Source organism: Crocodylus porosus, unplaced genomic scaffold (assembly GCF_001723895.1).
Source record: "Crocodylus porosus isolate Cpor-Errol unplaced genomic scaffold, CroPor_comp1, whole genome shotgun sequence".
Classification (NCBI taxonomy): domain Eukaryota; kingdom Metazoa; phylum Chordata; order Crocodylia; family Crocodylidae; genus Crocodylus; species Crocodylus porosus.
Genome location: NW_017728947.1, coordinates 34,054,687 through 34,071,805, shown reverse-complemented (window position 1 = coordinate 34,071,805; position 17,119 = coordinate 34,054,687). Strand labels below are relative to the sequence as shown.

General features: G+C 40.8%; 1 protein-coding gene across 1 annotated transcript in view; it reads right to left on the bottom strand.

The window, feature by feature from the left end:
* Nucleotides 1-360: 360 nt before the first annotated feature.
* The window catches only part of PDHX (pyruvate dehydrogenase complex component X), a 105,794-nt gene continuing 89,035 nt past the window's right edge, over nt 361-17,119 (bottom strand). Inside the window, exons 9-11 of the mRNA XM_019552003.1 lie at nt 14,239-14,397; nt 5,021-5,085; nt 361-1,511 (exon numbers count right to left, since the gene is read on the bottom strand). Of these exons, the coding sequence (XP_019407548.1) occupies nt 1,247-1,511; nt 5,021-5,085; nt 14,239-14,397 (489 nt within the window). The 3' untranslated portion in view covers nt 361-1,246. The remainder of the gene's footprint in view (nt 1,512-5,020; nt 5,086-14,238; nt 14,398-17,119) is intronic.

Here is a 17,119-nt window from a genome sequence, read left to right as displayed (position 1 = left end):
TTTAAGTTACCCAGCAGTTAATATGCCATGAAACAGTTGAAAAAGCATTATTAGAATCTGTGACACTGAAGCAAGCTTTTTGACATGGGGCAACTTCTAAATTATTTAATGAATCCCACAATTCCTTTTTACTTAATAAATCATTGCAGTATTGTCTTCACAATTTATTACAGACAAGGCTTTCAATTAATAAAAATATATGGACTGAAATCCTGGCAACTTTGAAGTTAACAACAATGCTTCAAGTGACTTCAATGAGGTCAGGATTTTATTTCTGGTAAGCAGCATGTTTGCTAGTACCTCACAAGAGATGGAGGAGACAAATAGAAATCTTAAAATGGTGTAGAACACATACACATGCACAATTCAAACATGTTTTTATTTAATATACAAGTATGCATATTTTCAAATCTAGCTGTGGTGTCACTATTTATTATTTTATTTTGAATATCAATATTTATATTCTTCATGTGATTTGGTCTTTACCCAGCAGCATTTCTTTCCAGCCCGATCAGGGAAAGCTCAGAGGACAATGGAGAAGTGTAAATTCTGTAATGTAAAACAAACCAAAAGTAACTTCTTTTCCACCAAACCAAAAGTAACTTCTATTTCACCATGTCAACAGACCAAAGCAACTTATTTTGTCTCAGAATTTTGTTAAGATCTTCAACAAAATCTCTGAGAACTTGAAGTTGACACAATCCAACTCTGACAGCAGCTTTTAACTATAGATTTCTTTGCATATTAAGAAGCTAAAACATACTGCTGAAATGGATAGTTTGGCCAACTTAATGCTGATTAGAATTTATAGGGACATTTCACTCAGTGATGCTTTTTATTTTCTCACTGTGAAAGGACAGCAAATCCTTAAACAAGCACTGTCACATTCCCCCTTACATTTCACACAATATTCTCACACTAACCTCCCTATAACAGTTCCAAACTATTTTCTATGACTAAACAGTAACCTGTACAGTTAAGTATCTTGTGCAGTTGATATTAAACTTTTAAAGAACTTTAATATGTTAACATTATTTCTTTAAAGTATTTCAGCTTTTGTATAAAACTTGAGAGCTGGAAATGGTCAAAAAGATGGTTTTGAAGAGTCTTTCAAGTTAATTCAAATAAATTAAATATTTTATTTGTCCATCTCACATTAACTATTTATTTCCTAATGGACTGTAATTTTTTTTTTTGTAACTTTGTTCCATATTTTGCCAATGCAGAAACTGATTCATTATTCATTTTAACACAAGGCAAGTCGCATTGGATTCTCCATGTTTGCTTTCAAGGTCTTCAGGAACTTTGAAGCCAGTTCATCATCTACTACCCGACCATCACTTGACAGTGTCATTGTCATGAGCTGATGCTGCTGAAGTTTCTCATTCCCTTCTTCATCCTCAACAATCTTGAGTTCAGGCCGTGCTCGTCCCACAGCTAAAATGCAGGCCTGAGGCGGGTTTATGACAGCAATGAAGCCACTGATGCCAAACATGCCCAGATTGGAAATGCTAAAGGAAAAAAAAAAGTGGCATATGGGTATCAAAATCTATATTCCCCCTAAAAACAAAAGTAATCCATTGCATAAGTTCTTGGGTGAAGTTCTGTCATAATTCTGACCCCTTTGAATCCCAATGTCGACAGGGCTGCTTAGGTAAGGGCAGAATTAAACCTGTCATATCATGAAATATATTGATTTTTTTTAAATGGTTTAGGTATATGCTTCTTTTATTTATATAAAGATACCCTTGCACTGCTGCAGAGTTGAGATACAGGTGTCTGTGGAAAGTTTACTACTAAGGAGTTTGTGAGAATAGCTTCAAATTGCTCTGGGGAGATTGACACCGTGCAAAAAATGGGAGATACTAGCTGAACAGGAAGTGTTGTTGAAGGCATCTATAAAAATGCCTAATCAGCACATACTGACTGCAGCTTCCACAAGTGAGGCTCTAGCTCCAGTTAAATTGAACCTCTGGACTTGTCTACCTGCTGTCTCCTATAAGTGGCTCCCATCTGATGGGCAAGAGGGTAGCTGCTGCAGGAAAGATGCAATACAAAACCATCCTCTTTGAATTCAGTCCCTGAATTACAGCAGAGTTCTAACAGACCTACACTACCATATTTACTCAAATCCAACATACACCATTTTTCCTATGGAATTTGGATGTGTATCTTAAACAAGTATATCCAGGGAGCAAGGGGCTTGATCCTGCTGAAGCTGAACTGCCTAAACCCTCTTCTCATGCTGGGTGGGCCCTGCCAAATCAGATGAGGGCCTACCCAGCTCAAGTACAGGGGCTAGGTACATCTCCAGCAAGATTAGGCCTTCGACTGATGCTGCTGTTTGAGTCAAACTGCCCAGCCCCTCTTCTCAAGCCAGGTGGGCAGCCAGCATCACTTGTGGAATCAATTGAGGGCCTAATCCTGCTGCAGCCAAACTGTCTGGCCTCTCTTCTCAGGTTGAGTGGATCCTCACATGACTCTGTAGGTGCTGCTGACTACAGCTTGAGCAGAGGGGCCAGGCAATTTGGCTCATCCAGTAGCGCCTGCAGCCTCCTGCAGCAAGGGAGTTAATAGAGCAGCCACAGATTTTTGCTCCCCTCCCCACTGCAGCTGCCTGCATTTTCCCTGTGAACATTTTTAAGTATTGGTATTTTTAAGGAAAGATCTTGTTTTCTTCATTCCCTTTTTCAAAAACCAGCTGTGCATCTTATTTGGGGGCACGCGGTAGGCAAGGAAATACAGTATATCATTTCTAAAATGTACAGTATTCTGAGTATAGGAAAAGGAACAAAGATGAGAGACACAGTAAAGGAGGAAGGGAACCAGTTATTGTTCCCTGAATGCAAAAGAACATTTCTCCTTTAGTTGTCTCTGCAGCTGATGAGTGCAGAGTGCTGGTCAGGGATGGAACAGTTCAAGTCACTTTTGTTTTCTCCTAATCTTAGGTCACCCATATATCAGTCTGCACTCGAATATAAACTGAAACAGCTGTCAGTTACAAAGGATACTGATGATGAAACTATGTAATTACAGCAACTAATCATTACCAAGGCCCAGGTAAACTATAAGCTATACCCTCTTTTTCCTATGGGTATGGTCACCTCTGAGGAGGAAGGGGTGGTAGACAAATGATTATACAAGCTCTTCACTTAAAATATATATATGGAGATGCTAGGACAGATCATAAGTTTACCATACTTCTTTTACAATCTGAATGCTATTGTTTTTTTCTTTTCTTCCCACTGAAGCCATTACTTTTAAGTAGGACATCTATTCTTCCACTGCTGGATTCCCACTATATCTTTTTTTCTGCTGAAATACTTATTATGATTATCTAAGAGAGATTTTCTTTTGACAGATACTTCAGCTTGAAAATGCCATGTAAAAGAAATCATTCTGTACTCTACGCAGTTGTAGTCCAATTATGCTTCCCATATTAACAACTTTACTTTTGTGAAAGATCTTTATTGCTAGAGTGTCTTTATTGCTAGTGTCCTAAAACACAGTCACCAACTGTTCATTATAAATTCAGATTTGTGTCAATGTCATTAAAACTCTGCACAGTTAATAAAAAAAAATTGCAAGTAGTCAGAAATTAAGATTTCCATAGCAGTGTTAGCTACTGTGTTTAATGGTACTATTAGTCATAAAATGTAATATATTGAGATGCACATTTCACCAGGAAAAAAAAAGAATTGAATGAGATGCAGTCAGTTTAATACTGCTAATAGAAACTTAACTACTAAATTGCCTGAGCATTTATGATTTTAACTGTGCAACTGTGCCAGTGCATTTAAATGTTGGCATTTAGCTCATGCCATTTATTTAATTTTTCTGTATTTCATTTCCTCTTTTTGTAGTGTTCATTTTAAAGAAAAAGAATGTAAATAGTCTGATACAGGCTTTAAAATGCACAGCTCATAGTTCAATGTGAGCTAAGACAGTGTCCCAGCTTTTTTCTGCAACACAGGATTCAATTAGGCAAGAGCACATGTGAGGTCTTTGCAATACAAGGAGATGGACACTTCTTATTTAAAAGGTTGCAATTTACCTTACAAAGCAAACATTTGATACTGGGTTTTCATAACTACAAAACGTAATGTAGAAGAAAACAGCCTCTGCTACATATGGACTTACATACTGCATTTACCCAAATTCAGAATAATTTTGAATTTAAGACGACCCCACAACAATTAGATGCTAGACATGGAAAATGTATATTTACATTTGTTATAATTTTCCATGTCTAGAATCTAATTATTGGAGGGTCATCTTAAATTCATCCCTCCCATGGCTGCAGCAGAGAAATGGCTGCAAGAGGGCAGGTGGTAAATAGAGCAGGCAGAGGGAGAGTTAAGTGGCCTAACCCCTGCCCCTTGCCCCACCCCCCTGCCCATACCACTTGCTCTCCCATGTTGCCTGTCCCCCCATGGCCCTACACCCCTGCCACTTGTCCCCCACCTGCCTGTTCTGCCTCAGCACCTGGGCCTTCTAGCACCTGCCCCCACTTAATTTCCCCTGCCACTTGCCCCCACTCCTGCCCCCTCCACCTGCCTGAGTCCCCTGATGCCAGCCCCTCCTAGCACCTATCCCCTCCACGTTGCCTTCCATCCTCCCTGCTCCCCCTTTACAGCCTGCCCCCTCCCATGCCATCACTGTCACATGCCTTTCCCTTCCAGCCCTGGCTCTGGCTGGGGCCCTGGTCTGGCCTGGGGGAGGGTGCTCCATGCTCTCTGCTCTGGCTGCCTCAACCAGAGTCAGAGCTGCAACAGGAAGTCAAATGGAGGCAGATAAACACGTCCAGAAACCTTGTTAAAGAAGTTTCTCTCCTGATACAGAACTCAGACTAGCTCATACTCTTGAATTCCTGTACCTTTTCTCATAATCACATAATGCATTCTAACAAGTATACTGTCCGATTCTACAAAATAATGTGTTCACTCACAACAGAATATCTGAGTGCAAGACAGTCCCAAGCCCATATTGTACCTACTAAAATCGTGATAAAAACTTTTACCTAAAAGATCCTCCCTGGTATTCTTCAGGTAACAGTTTTCCATCTCTTGCTTTCTTTGCTAAGGCCTAAGAAAATGAAAATAGAAAATAATAGTTCATTCAAAATGTTTGAATAGAGTTGTAGCAACGTAGCTGGTGCAATAATCCACCCAAATCCTTGCCTCATTTTATTAGAAGCTATTTCATAACCTGCATAATGGAACTCTGATTTGGTTAGAATAGTTGTGTTATTTTCAATGGAATTAAAGGGGCCTAGCAAGGAAACGGTATTACTATAATGCTGTCATTGCACAATGTTAAGCAGTTACATACAGTTCAGAGTTCCAAGACCAGAGACCTCAGCCTGCATAGTCCAATGGCAGCAATGGCCATTTAAAATTCCTTAATTTTTTTTAAAATTAAAGATACTAAAAAAAGAAGTAAAAAATCATGAAGGCACTTGAAATGTGAAAATTAAAGGCTTGCTTAATATTTTACAATAGCTTTATTCCCTTTCCTTTTGGCTTGTAAAGGAACATGTCTCATGAAACTTGAAAACATTTTAGCTAGTATTAAAAATAAAATTAAAATGTCCTGGAGAAAAAAAAGTGTTAGTTGAGATTGCCGGGAAGATGTGCAATGACCTTTTACAAACAATTTAGCCTTCTTTTGTGTTCAAGGAAGTAAGGGCCTTGGCTGACATTTGTGGCAATTGTAAATAATTACAATAATAATAAAGTGTAACATGCCACATTTTCAACCAATTTATTATGATAAAAGGGCAAACCACATTTCATATGGAACATTTTTGTAGTTGGTTTGTACCACACTTTAATCTGAAATGCACATGTGGGTTGATTTGGGCTACCCAGCATGGCTTTAAAAGTCCCCATATGCCATGTAGACTGAGACATATCTGCTACAGGGAGAGCTGGGAACGCAGAAGCCCCCCGCTCTCCAACTTCTTCATACCTAGATGCGTGCAGCCATCTTGCTGCACGCTCTTGCAGATCCTCAATAGGATCTGAGGAATTTCATCCTAGAGCCCAACAACTGTGCATACTGCCATGCCAGACTGAACGTTGGGCATGGCAGGATGCTCAGTTGTTAGGATTCAGGATAAAATTCCCCAAATTCCAATATGCATGCGGCATGTGCAAGGGTCCTAATAAAAACACATGCATAACCACAGAAAGGGAAAAAGAACACAGCAACAAAAGTAGAAAGTGTTGTTTATACCTCTGGTGCTGACCCGTACAATCTCACTGGTGGAGAAAGACAGATATAGCACATAGCTTTAGCATCCAATTGGGGACTTGGTAAACTCATAACAGTTTCACTGTTTAAGACACTACTTTAAATGGTCTTGCAGGTTGACAGCATTGCTTGGCAAGCTAAGTTAGCCTTTTATTAAATGGAAGTCAAAGGGAGACAGAGAAGAAATGTGGGGGGGAGGGGGAGTGGCAGAGAGGAGGGGGAAGTGACAGGAAAAAAAGGATGAAAGCATGAACTCAAGTCTGACATCGCAGATGCTGATCAAGAGGATAAAAAATGGAGGCCAGAAGAAATGGTGGCTCTCTCATTTGGCCTGATTTCTTTGAGGATAAGGAAACAGAAGCCTAGCAGTTTCTTACAGCCCAGAAGGCAGCAGTTTCAAGCATTACCTCAAACTCTTTATCAAGTATCTTATAAGAGGCTGGTGGCAAGAATAGCTAATTCCCTCATTTTTCCTCCACTAATTCACCCTAATTTCTGATTAATCAATTTTGGTTCATTCTCCTTTTCTTTACTAGTGCTTTTAAAGTTTTGGAGCAGGATCTCGAAATGCGGCAAGGGATTGGGCCAGGCCCAGAAATGTGCATTCACATTTGTCCAAGTTAAAAACCTTTGAAAAAACAAATCAGTTTGTACGCACACAAGAAAGATTGTTTTAGCTGTTAAAAAATCACAATATCTGAATAGTTTGTTCTTGCTGAACATGCTCCATCCTCTCATAACTATTCATATTGATCAAACTGCACGAGTCTTCCCCAAAGAGCTCTTACATATGGACTGAGTACACATGCATAGTCCCAACAGAATGAATAAATGAATGAATGCGATACTGCAAAGGGCTTCAAATGATTTTCCCTGTAACTATTATTTTCAGTTGCCCTGGATCAGGGTAGGGCTACCACCAGAAATAAGAAGAGGGATATTAATATCCCTCACATTTAGAGGGGTGGGAAGGCTATAGTAGTTCATCCTGGCAAAAAAGCTGCAGCTAAGGATAGAAGGAGAAGTAAACTGTAACAGTCTGGTGAAACAGAGACAATTAGAATGGGGAAAATTTTTACTAGGAATTGGAGTGGAATACAGTAATGTAGGTAGGCAAGACTGCTAAGGTCAGGAGATTGAAAACTAGGATAGAGATGGCTGAGACTAAGAGCTGATGAAGGAAATAGGGCAGGGACTATCAGCCAGTTGGCTGGAAGAACACTGAAACTGATGAAACTTTCAGGGTGGGAGGAGACTGAGACTAGTGGAAAGGAGAGACACTTGACAAGCAGCTGGATTCAAGAAAACTTGAAGAGTCAGAGAAAAGATGCCAGAGCCAGATGAAGACTTTGGAATGGATGACAAGCCCAAGAAAGAAGGAAAATCTGGAACTGTTCGCAAGAACAAAGTGTCAGAGGGTGACTAACAGAGAGAAATATCACTCAGCAAGGAAACTGTTCTAGGATGAGAAGCCTGGTAGTTGGAAACTAGTAATGGCTATGCACAGTCAGGCATGATGGGGTGGATAATACAGAGCAGAATGGCCAAATTTAGAGAAACAGGCAAGAGTCCATGTCTATTATAGATTATCCTCTCCTCTGTCCACTCACTAAACTTGAAGGAACTACAAGGTTCTCAACTTTCAGCATTTCAATGCTTTTAGAAAATAACTGTAGAACCAACACAATGTTTGCCTTACCCATCTAGTACCATGCAGAAAAGACCACAATCAGTTACTACATTACTATGGTGCTCCAAGTACCATAGGATTGTACAACACCTCTGTAGGTTCAAAACTTGTTCATGACCCTGATGGGGGTTGATATGGTGCTATGTGATAGAATCGCTAGGTTTGGGGGAGGGAGGGGAGTTGTTTGTTTTTAATAAAAAGAAATTAAGCAAAGAAAACTATACTGAAAAGACACTAAATGAGGTTGCAAAAATCATAGAAAAATAGAAAATTAGGGTTGGAAGGGACCTCGAGACGTCACCTAGTCCAACCTCCTGCTCAAAGCAGGACCATCCCCAACTAAATCATTCTAGCCAAGGCTTTGTCTAGCCAGGTCTTAAAAACCTCCAAGGATGAAGAGTCCACAACCTCTCTAGGTAACCTGTTCCAGTGCTTTACTAATCTACTAGTGAGAAAGTTTTTCCCAAAATCTAACAACCTTCCCTTGTTGCAACTTGAGACCATTGCTCCTTGTTCTGTCATCTGCCACCACTGAGAACAGTCCAGCTCCACCCTCTTTTGAACCCCTCTTCATGTAGTTGAAGGCTACTGTTAAATCCCCTTAGTCTTCTCTTCTCTAGACTAAATAAGCCCAGTTCCCTCAGTCTTTCCTCATAAGCCGTATCCCCCATCCCCCTCACCATTTTTGTTGCCTTGCGCTGGACCCTCTCCAATTTGTCCACATCTTTTCTGTAGTGGGGGGGCACAAACTTGAACACAGTACTCCAGATGTGGCTTACCAGTCCTGAATAGAGGAGAATAATCACTTCCCTCGACCAACTGGCAACACTCTTACTGATGTAGCTCAGTATGTCATCAGCCTTCTTTGCAACAAGGGTGCACTGTTTGCTCATATTCACCTTATTGTCCACTTTAACCCCTAGGTCATTTTCTGCAGAGCTGCTGTCCAGCCAGTCAGCCCCCAGCCTGTACTGGTGCATGGGATTGTTCCGTCCTAAGTGCAGGACTCCGCATTTGTCCTTGTTGAACCTCATGAGATTCCTTTTGGCCCAACCTCCAGTGTGTCTAGGTCACTCTGAATCCTAGCCCTACCCTCCAGTATATCTACTACTCCCCCCAGTTTGGTGTCATCTGTAAACTTTCTGAGGGTGTGCTCAATGCCATCTTCCAGGTCACTGATGAAGACGTTGAGTAAAACCTGACATGCGAACTATTCAAATTCTGTATGAAGGCGTAATTATTACATCTTCTCAAAAAGATTATGGCCCTCACCACCAGAGCACCCATGCACATTATGGCATAAATGCATCTTCCCAAACCCCTGTAAAATAAGAAAAGAAAACATTCTCATTTAATTGAGCGCTAAGGTACACAATGATCATGATTAAAAAATGTAAGATTTGGGTGCCTAGTTTGAAACTATGGGACTTATTTTCAGTTTATGTAACATAAATCTATTCATCTACACCAACCATGGACTAGCCAGCATTTCTGCAAATCAGTTCCTAGAGTCAGGCACTCAGACAATGAGGGAATCTCATGTCACTCATTACTGATCATGTATCAATAGTTTGGTTTAAATGAGTTGCTCAGCATCAAACTGAAACTCTGTACCATGCAGCGAGAACTCAATTTCTCCAGTGAAGCATTCAACTGTTTTCACCAACTGAATTACTGTAACCCCCTGCAAACCTTCCAACTCCTATAAAAACACAGAAGTGGCCCTATGGACAAAAGCTTTTTTCAGTATACAGCAAGCCCATGCTGTGCTCTGAATGAAGCAAGGATTCTGTGAAAAACCTGCCATGTGAGTTTACAATTAAAGATGGTATCACAATGCATGTGAACAGGACGGGCAGATTTTGGCTGAGCATGAAAACTTACTTCAGGAATCTCCTAATTGCCATGTATTTGACTTTGCAACCTTAATTTTGCTTTTCATGTCATTTTTGTGCAAACTCTATATAAAAAATCACAAGTCATAAAAAGTCAAGCCACAGACTATTAATATAGCAGTCAAAGTTGGTAGTTAATAAAAGGAAAGATAATGGGGTTGTTCTCTTTAAACTGTCAAGTAGCATGTGTTACCCCACACTGGAACAACAGCAGCACTATGCCTTTTTTCCAGACAAAAGAAACTATTTCCAAAACTCATCAGAGCATGTAAGACGAGAGGCTTTCCCCCATGCTGACTAGAGGGTGTGGAGGGAACCTCATCTTATATCTGAGTAAATACTTCATATTGTAAAAACATCTGCAATTAAAAAGTAATTCAAATTGCTCAGATAAGAATTTGACATATGGACTGAATACTGGCCATAAGCAATGGACAACTATGAACAGCAGTTTATCAAAGAGAGAGGCATTTCTTTGATCATTTTTACGATTAGTCTAATTACATTTTAACTATGTGGCAGAGAGAATAAGATGCTGAATTAATGAACTTCAAAATACTAAACTGGAAGCAATGCCATGGTGACAACAAAACTACATATTTTCACTTTTCCCCATGTGGAAAAATATCTGTTTTTTTCCGTTCAGAAGAGCAAACAGATGGAAATTGCAAAAATCAAAATCTCCTATTCTAATTGGCAGTGAGAATCAGATGTTTTGGTACATACTCAGAAAACCAGATAAAAAGGTTCTTATATTTTAGAGGGACTGCTTGAAGAATGAGGTAAAATTCTACAAAAGGGCATCATAATCTTACCCAGGGGATCTACTTATTTAGCTTTTTGGAAATTTGTTTGGAAAAACATAAAGGTTAAAAAGGAAAACATGTATAATTTGTTCAGAAGTAAAGCAAGGTTCAGTCAAATCAATGGCAATGTTCTGATATGCCTACTGCAGAAAAGTTTGGTTTGGTTCTAAGTGGGGATGGAGAATTGACCAAGTGCAATTACAAAGGGCAGTATTTTAAGTTGTATTCCTATTCTCTCTTTAAGCTGTACCAAACTACTTTTTCCTTGACCCTCGTTTGTCTACATGAAATTTGTAGCAAAATTATGTTTCCTAGCGATACTTCTAGGTGTTTTTCTTTTATGAATTGGAAGTTCGCATTAAATAAAACTTCTGTTCTATGGAGATAAGAAATTAGTAAATATGTTTGCTACTTTCCTCTTTTCTTCTCCCCTTGACGGTTTATTTCCTCTGTCCTGTATTACAGTCAAGGTAGCTAGAGCTTGGATGACAGGGCCAATTAGAGAGACACCAGAACAGTTATCCAAGAACTACCTCCAGTGTAGGATCCACTCCCAGGAGATAGAAAATAATTCTTATTTGTGCTTTTGTTATTGTGCTCAACTATGTTAATATACTGAATTGCTACAGCATGTTTATGAGATAAATCAGACCACTTAATGAACAGTACTGATGTAACATTACAACTTCCCTATAAAGCACATGTTCTTATCCCATTTTTTGCAGATGAATATTCATACTATGCTTTGAAACTGTAAAACAATGACTTTATGATCTGAACTGCCTCTGAATCTTATGTCTATGATATAAGACCTTACTTCCACTGAAAATAATGGCACCTACATATGGTAATACAAAACAAAGTCACAACTGCAACTTGAGTCAGAATACATTAATTTACACTGCAACTATAAAGAATCTCAGTTTCATGAAAGAAGATGAAAAAGTTTATCTTGTAACAGTTCTGCCTCCATCCACAATGTAACTTTTGAATAATACACCTAGACACTCATTTAAACATGGTTCCTAGAGAGGATGACCCAACACATCAGCAAAATTTGTTGACCCAGATATGTTCTAATGGGTGCTTTCTAATAAAAACTATAGGGACCTTTCCTTCTTCTGAGATGAGCTGAAATGGGATATAAACAGAGGTTGGAAAATGGTGAACGAAGGCAAATATTTACGTCTCATCTGTGATGCTGATGTCTTGGCAAACAATTTTCTACCCTGTAGCTGCTTATAAGGAATCTTTCCATCAAGACTCTGAAAGGCTTCAGTGAACTATTGAGTACAATTATTGTAGCTGAGTTAGACTAGTAATTAGGAAATATAATGGGTTCTGGATCCCAAAGAGCCACTGATGTGCTAAACAATCCATAAGATTTTTAACAGAACAGAATACAGAAGGATACAATAAAGCAGAAAAACTGCTCTATTATGGCCACTGACCTGCAAAAGCTTGTTGGCGATATATCTCAAAGTCTCAGTAAAAAAGACTCAGAGCTAACCCAGGGCATTAGAAAACCTTGACAACATAGAATAAATATAAAACCTATAAAGAGAATATATAGGAACATGTACTTTAAAAAAATATCTAACAGTAATTACAAAACCAGAGAAAGGCATCCATAGAAAGAACCCTTGTCTACACAACAGGGATAGTAAGACTATATAAAATAGGTGAAACAAAACTACTCACATGATCAAAATAAAGGTAATTTCATGTACACATGACCTAGAAATAAGTCAGAATTAGCACAAGGCAATAGGGGACACAGATGTAATTCAGCCATCAGGTGAAGCATCTGCCATACTATATGGGAACTCTCTCTAATCACAGCCTCTTAGATTAAAAAAGTGAAATAAAAATATTTTTCCAGTGCATACTGAAGTTGCTAAAGAAACAAAATTATGTCCATGGGTACACTCAAATCCTGCACCCTTTCCTATGTTAGATCTAAGTATAGGTATGCAGTAGCTGTAGATGAATAGTCTAACTGATCTTAGGATCACAGGACACCTATACACAGGCAGCAAGGCTGCTCCAATGTGCTGTAATTACAGCACGTTGGAGCAGGCTTGATTAAATCAAGTCTGCTGGAGAGTGGCAATTACCGCACTCCAGACTCCAACATCTTGTGCATTAGCACCCCCCGATAAAAATGGCGGTGGGAGTGCTTTAACGAAAGCTTGCACTGCCATTTTTAAGTGCCAGGATGCTGATACATGAGATGCTCCAGGCGCTTTAAATAGGGATGTATAAACACCCATAGTGTTTAAGAATAATCCGATTTGGAACTCCTTCCAACAGAGCAGTACTTCACAACAGTGTATCATCTTGCAGTCAGTGATAGGAAATTAAGCCCTTTTCTAACCTCTTCTTGTAACTGTAGTTCTCACATTCTTAACCTGCCTTGATGGTTCAATGTACTTTTATGTATTGTGATTACAGAAAAGGAGATCTGAGAACAAGCAGCCTCTTGGAAAGAGTAACTGAACAACTATATTAATCCAACACAGAAGAAGGGGTCAGTGAGGGAATTTGAAGAGTTTATTGTATTCTCTACTATCCTTGACTTCTTGGCTAGCTGCTAGGTCACTGAATTGCCTGACTTTTCTATCACAGATGACATAAACTATTCTCGTTCAATGATGATTATATATTTTATTTTCATAAGCGTTGTTACTGTGAAGTGGGAAAAAAATGTTTCTTTCTTTCTTATTCCAACACTGGTATGCAGAAAAAATTCCATGCAGAGTGAAACTGGGTGAAATGACATACAGAAGGAACATTCATGCCTGCATTCATGTAGCTTTACACTCCAACAATCTGCTTACCCCACAAGGGGAAGATTACACCTACATAAGGGTCTCTGAGGTAGCAAAGAGCTGTCATTGTGGCTCCCAAGCCACAACTGATTTTCTGCAGCGAATGAGAAAGAGAATCAGCTGGGGTACTCCTGTACCTCAGCTACTCCTGCCTTCCACAGCAGCCTTCTGGCATTGTTGGTGACAGCTGTCACAATCAGAGTAGCTCTAATTTGCACCTGGCTTGGCATAATGTAGCCCTATGGTCTGGGAGGCACAAAGCTAGCTAAAAGCCACCTTTGAGTAAAGCTTCTTTTCTGACTTCTGCTGAGCACACAATAGTTAGTCACAAATCAGGGCTGTAATATATAAAACAGAACAAAACAAATGGATCCCCATCTACTTTCTAGAAAAAAAGAGTGCAATTACTGAAAAATCTGAAATTACTTAATCTATTGCTAACAAAAGTTTATCTAAATATATCAGTGTGATTTTAATGCTGAAGGCTGTAAATTTCTGTTTAACAGACAGCATTTAGCTGAGATATCACTCAAAAATAAAATGGGCTAAATTATCCTTCTATTTAAAAACAAAACTGTTGAGAAAATGAAGAGTGGCAATTTACTACATTAGTAATTTTCAAATCTCAAAATACAGCACCATCTTTAAAACCATTTTGAAGCTGCTTTTAAGATCATTCATCTTCATCCAGATCATACCATATTCTTGGCTGCAAGAAACTATACAGCCATTCCTAAGCCTCCTGTATATTCAAGACTTACCTTTGCAGAGGCAGCAATTTCCTGTACTCCCTTGGCAGCAGCATCTCTTATGATTGGTGTAATAAGACCTCGGTCTGTTGCCACAGCAATAGAAATGTCAATGGATTGCAGCTGCCTGGGGCCCTCCCCATCCCAGGTCACGTTCACATCTGGCATTTGCTGAAAAACAGAAACACAAGAGAGACATAGCTGTTAAAAGAATAATGGTGCAACCAATTATTAATAAAAAGGAAAGCCCTTTAAAATGCATGGAATTATGTAGGCATTCACCAAAGTAATTAGAATGCTATTTTAGACTGAAGGCAAGAACAGGTCACATCTGTCATCAGGATTGCCATGAGCAAGACAAGGAAAATAATAATACAAGACTTACCCTGAAGATCTAAGAATAGACTTACTTTATTAGCAAGGATCTATTTAAACTAACTTTGTCAGCAAGTGTAAATTTATGCAGCGGAGATGGAAATTGTGCAGCAAGGGGGTAACCAGAAGGACTTCTGGATGCTTGGTATCGCTAGGAAACTAATGAATATATTAACAGGAGCCTCTAAATCCCCTTTGGTGTTTATATGCATCACTTTGTGGATTCTTAAAATAAGAGCTACTAGTAAGATGGCTTTCCCCAACTACAAAGAAATGTAAATTGATGCATTATATTTACATTTTATACTAGAGGACAGTGAACAGAAGAACGTGAAAGCAGATGCAGAGGTAGTATTAGAGACACATTAGCATAGCCACGTTAATTGCTTTTACACTGCATCTCTTGGGCTCAATTCTGATCAAAGAAAGATTTCACAGATACATTTTAAAGGCTGAACTCCATTACTAGTGTAATGTTAATTTTGTAAAAGGATGGAATCAGATTGGAACTAGGAGACCATTTATGGTAAGATTAAAAGGGCTCAATCGTATTAACCATAAAAAGCTTAAGGTGGCTCAGGTAGGTGGGGGGATAAAATGGCTTGTCTTTAGCCTTCACCTCTAGCTCTCCTTTCAAATGCAACAGGGACCAAATATCAATGTGCCTCCTAAGTGATCTGATCAATAGGACTTGAATCAGGGTGGCCTCCTCATTAGGTCTTCGCCAGCCACTCTGCTCTTGAGGTAACCGCCCACTTTGCTTGCCCGCCATGCCTTGATGAAAAATATGACAGATGTTACTAAGGCAGGAGGATACCTATTACTCACCCTGCTGACAAGGGCCTAATACCCGCTCCGACCTCCCATCCATGGGTCCCATGCCTTGCAGATGTTGCCTCTGGTGTTACTTCTCTGGCCTACGGCCAAAGCAAACTGGGCACACAGTTATAGCTCTTCTCTACAGCCCCGGAGGGCAACTCACCTGCCATCCTTCTCTCACTGGGGTCCCATTTACTCCACTGGCTTTCACCCAGCCTCTTTCATACTGCCCTTTCTCAGGGGGTCACACTCACACCGCCTGGCCTCACCCAACTTTAGGCTTAGCTCTCCTCTCCTCAGTCAGCACCGGTGCAGTATGATGGGTGTCTCCCGCAACCCTCACCTGAGCATTGACTGAGTGATTGTACAACTGTAGGCCTATTTTGCTCCTAGCCCCTTGCTGGGCCACTGGGCCTCCTCACTCACCCACACTCACGGGGCTGCTCTGCTCATCACCCCTCTCACATAGGGTCACTCTGCTTGTCACCCCTCTCACACACAGTCTGACTTGCACCCCCAGGCTTAACCCTACTGCCTGGGTGCGGCCCCAGGTCCCTCCTCCAGCCTGAGCTCTGCCTCAGGGCTCCTTAATGAGCCCTGGGCTCCCCCTGCTTGTTAGAACACCACCAGGGATGTAGGGCTGGGGTTATAGGTGCCCTGACCTGCCTTTCACGGGGGAGGTAACTGGTCTGGCATTTCCTGGGGGCTCCCATGCCACTAGGAGCCTCACCAGATCACCCCAGCAGGGTGCAGTTTTACGTCTTACCCAGGACAAGGGATCAGCTCCTCCCCAAAGCCCCTGCCATTACCTCCTGACTCTGGCCAGTGCAGCCTCTCAGCCTGATGTTACCTCCTTCCTCCTGCAGCAAACTGCAACTCAGTTTATATCCCTGGATCTAAAATAGCTGCCCTCATCAGGCACCTGGCGGCTGCCTGTTTTGTGCCCTTAAAGTGGTAAGCACCAAAGGTGCCATACCACAGGCCTGCTAAGTGTCATGTACTACATGAGGTGTTAGGAAGTCTAGTCTCTAGTCATAGAATCATAGAAGTAGGGTTGGAAGGGACCTCGTAGATCTTCAAGTCCGACCCCCCACCTGGGTGGGAGAAAGACTGGACTCATTTGAGTCCAGCCAGGTAATCATCAAGCCTCTTCTTAAAGATCCCCAGGGTAGGAGCCAGCACCACTTCCCTAGGAAGTTGGTTCCAGCTCCTAGCCGCCCTAACTGTGAAGTAGTTCTTGCGGATGTCTAATCTCTTGTGAAGGCTGAACAGGTTTAGGTCCTGCAGTCTTTCAATGTAGGGTCTGCCCTGTAGTCCCCGGATCATGCGGGTGGCCCTCCTTTGGACCCTTTCAATGTTGTCCACATCCCTCCTGAAATGGGGCGCACAGAATTGGACGCAGTACTCCAGCTGTGCCCTGACCAGGGTTGCATAGAGGGGGAGGATCACCTCCCTGGATCTACTTGAGATGCACCTGTGGATGCACAACAAGGTCCGGTTAGCCCTGCCAACCGTAACCTCGCATTGTCGGCCCACGTTCATCTTGGAGTCAATGACTCCAAGATCCCTTTCTGCCTCCGTGCTCTCAAGAAGGGAGTTTCCCATTCTGTAAGTGTGCTGCTGGTTTCTACTGCCTAAGTGCAGCACCCTGCACTTGTCAGTATTGAAACGCATCCTGTTTATGTCAGCCCATTCCTGT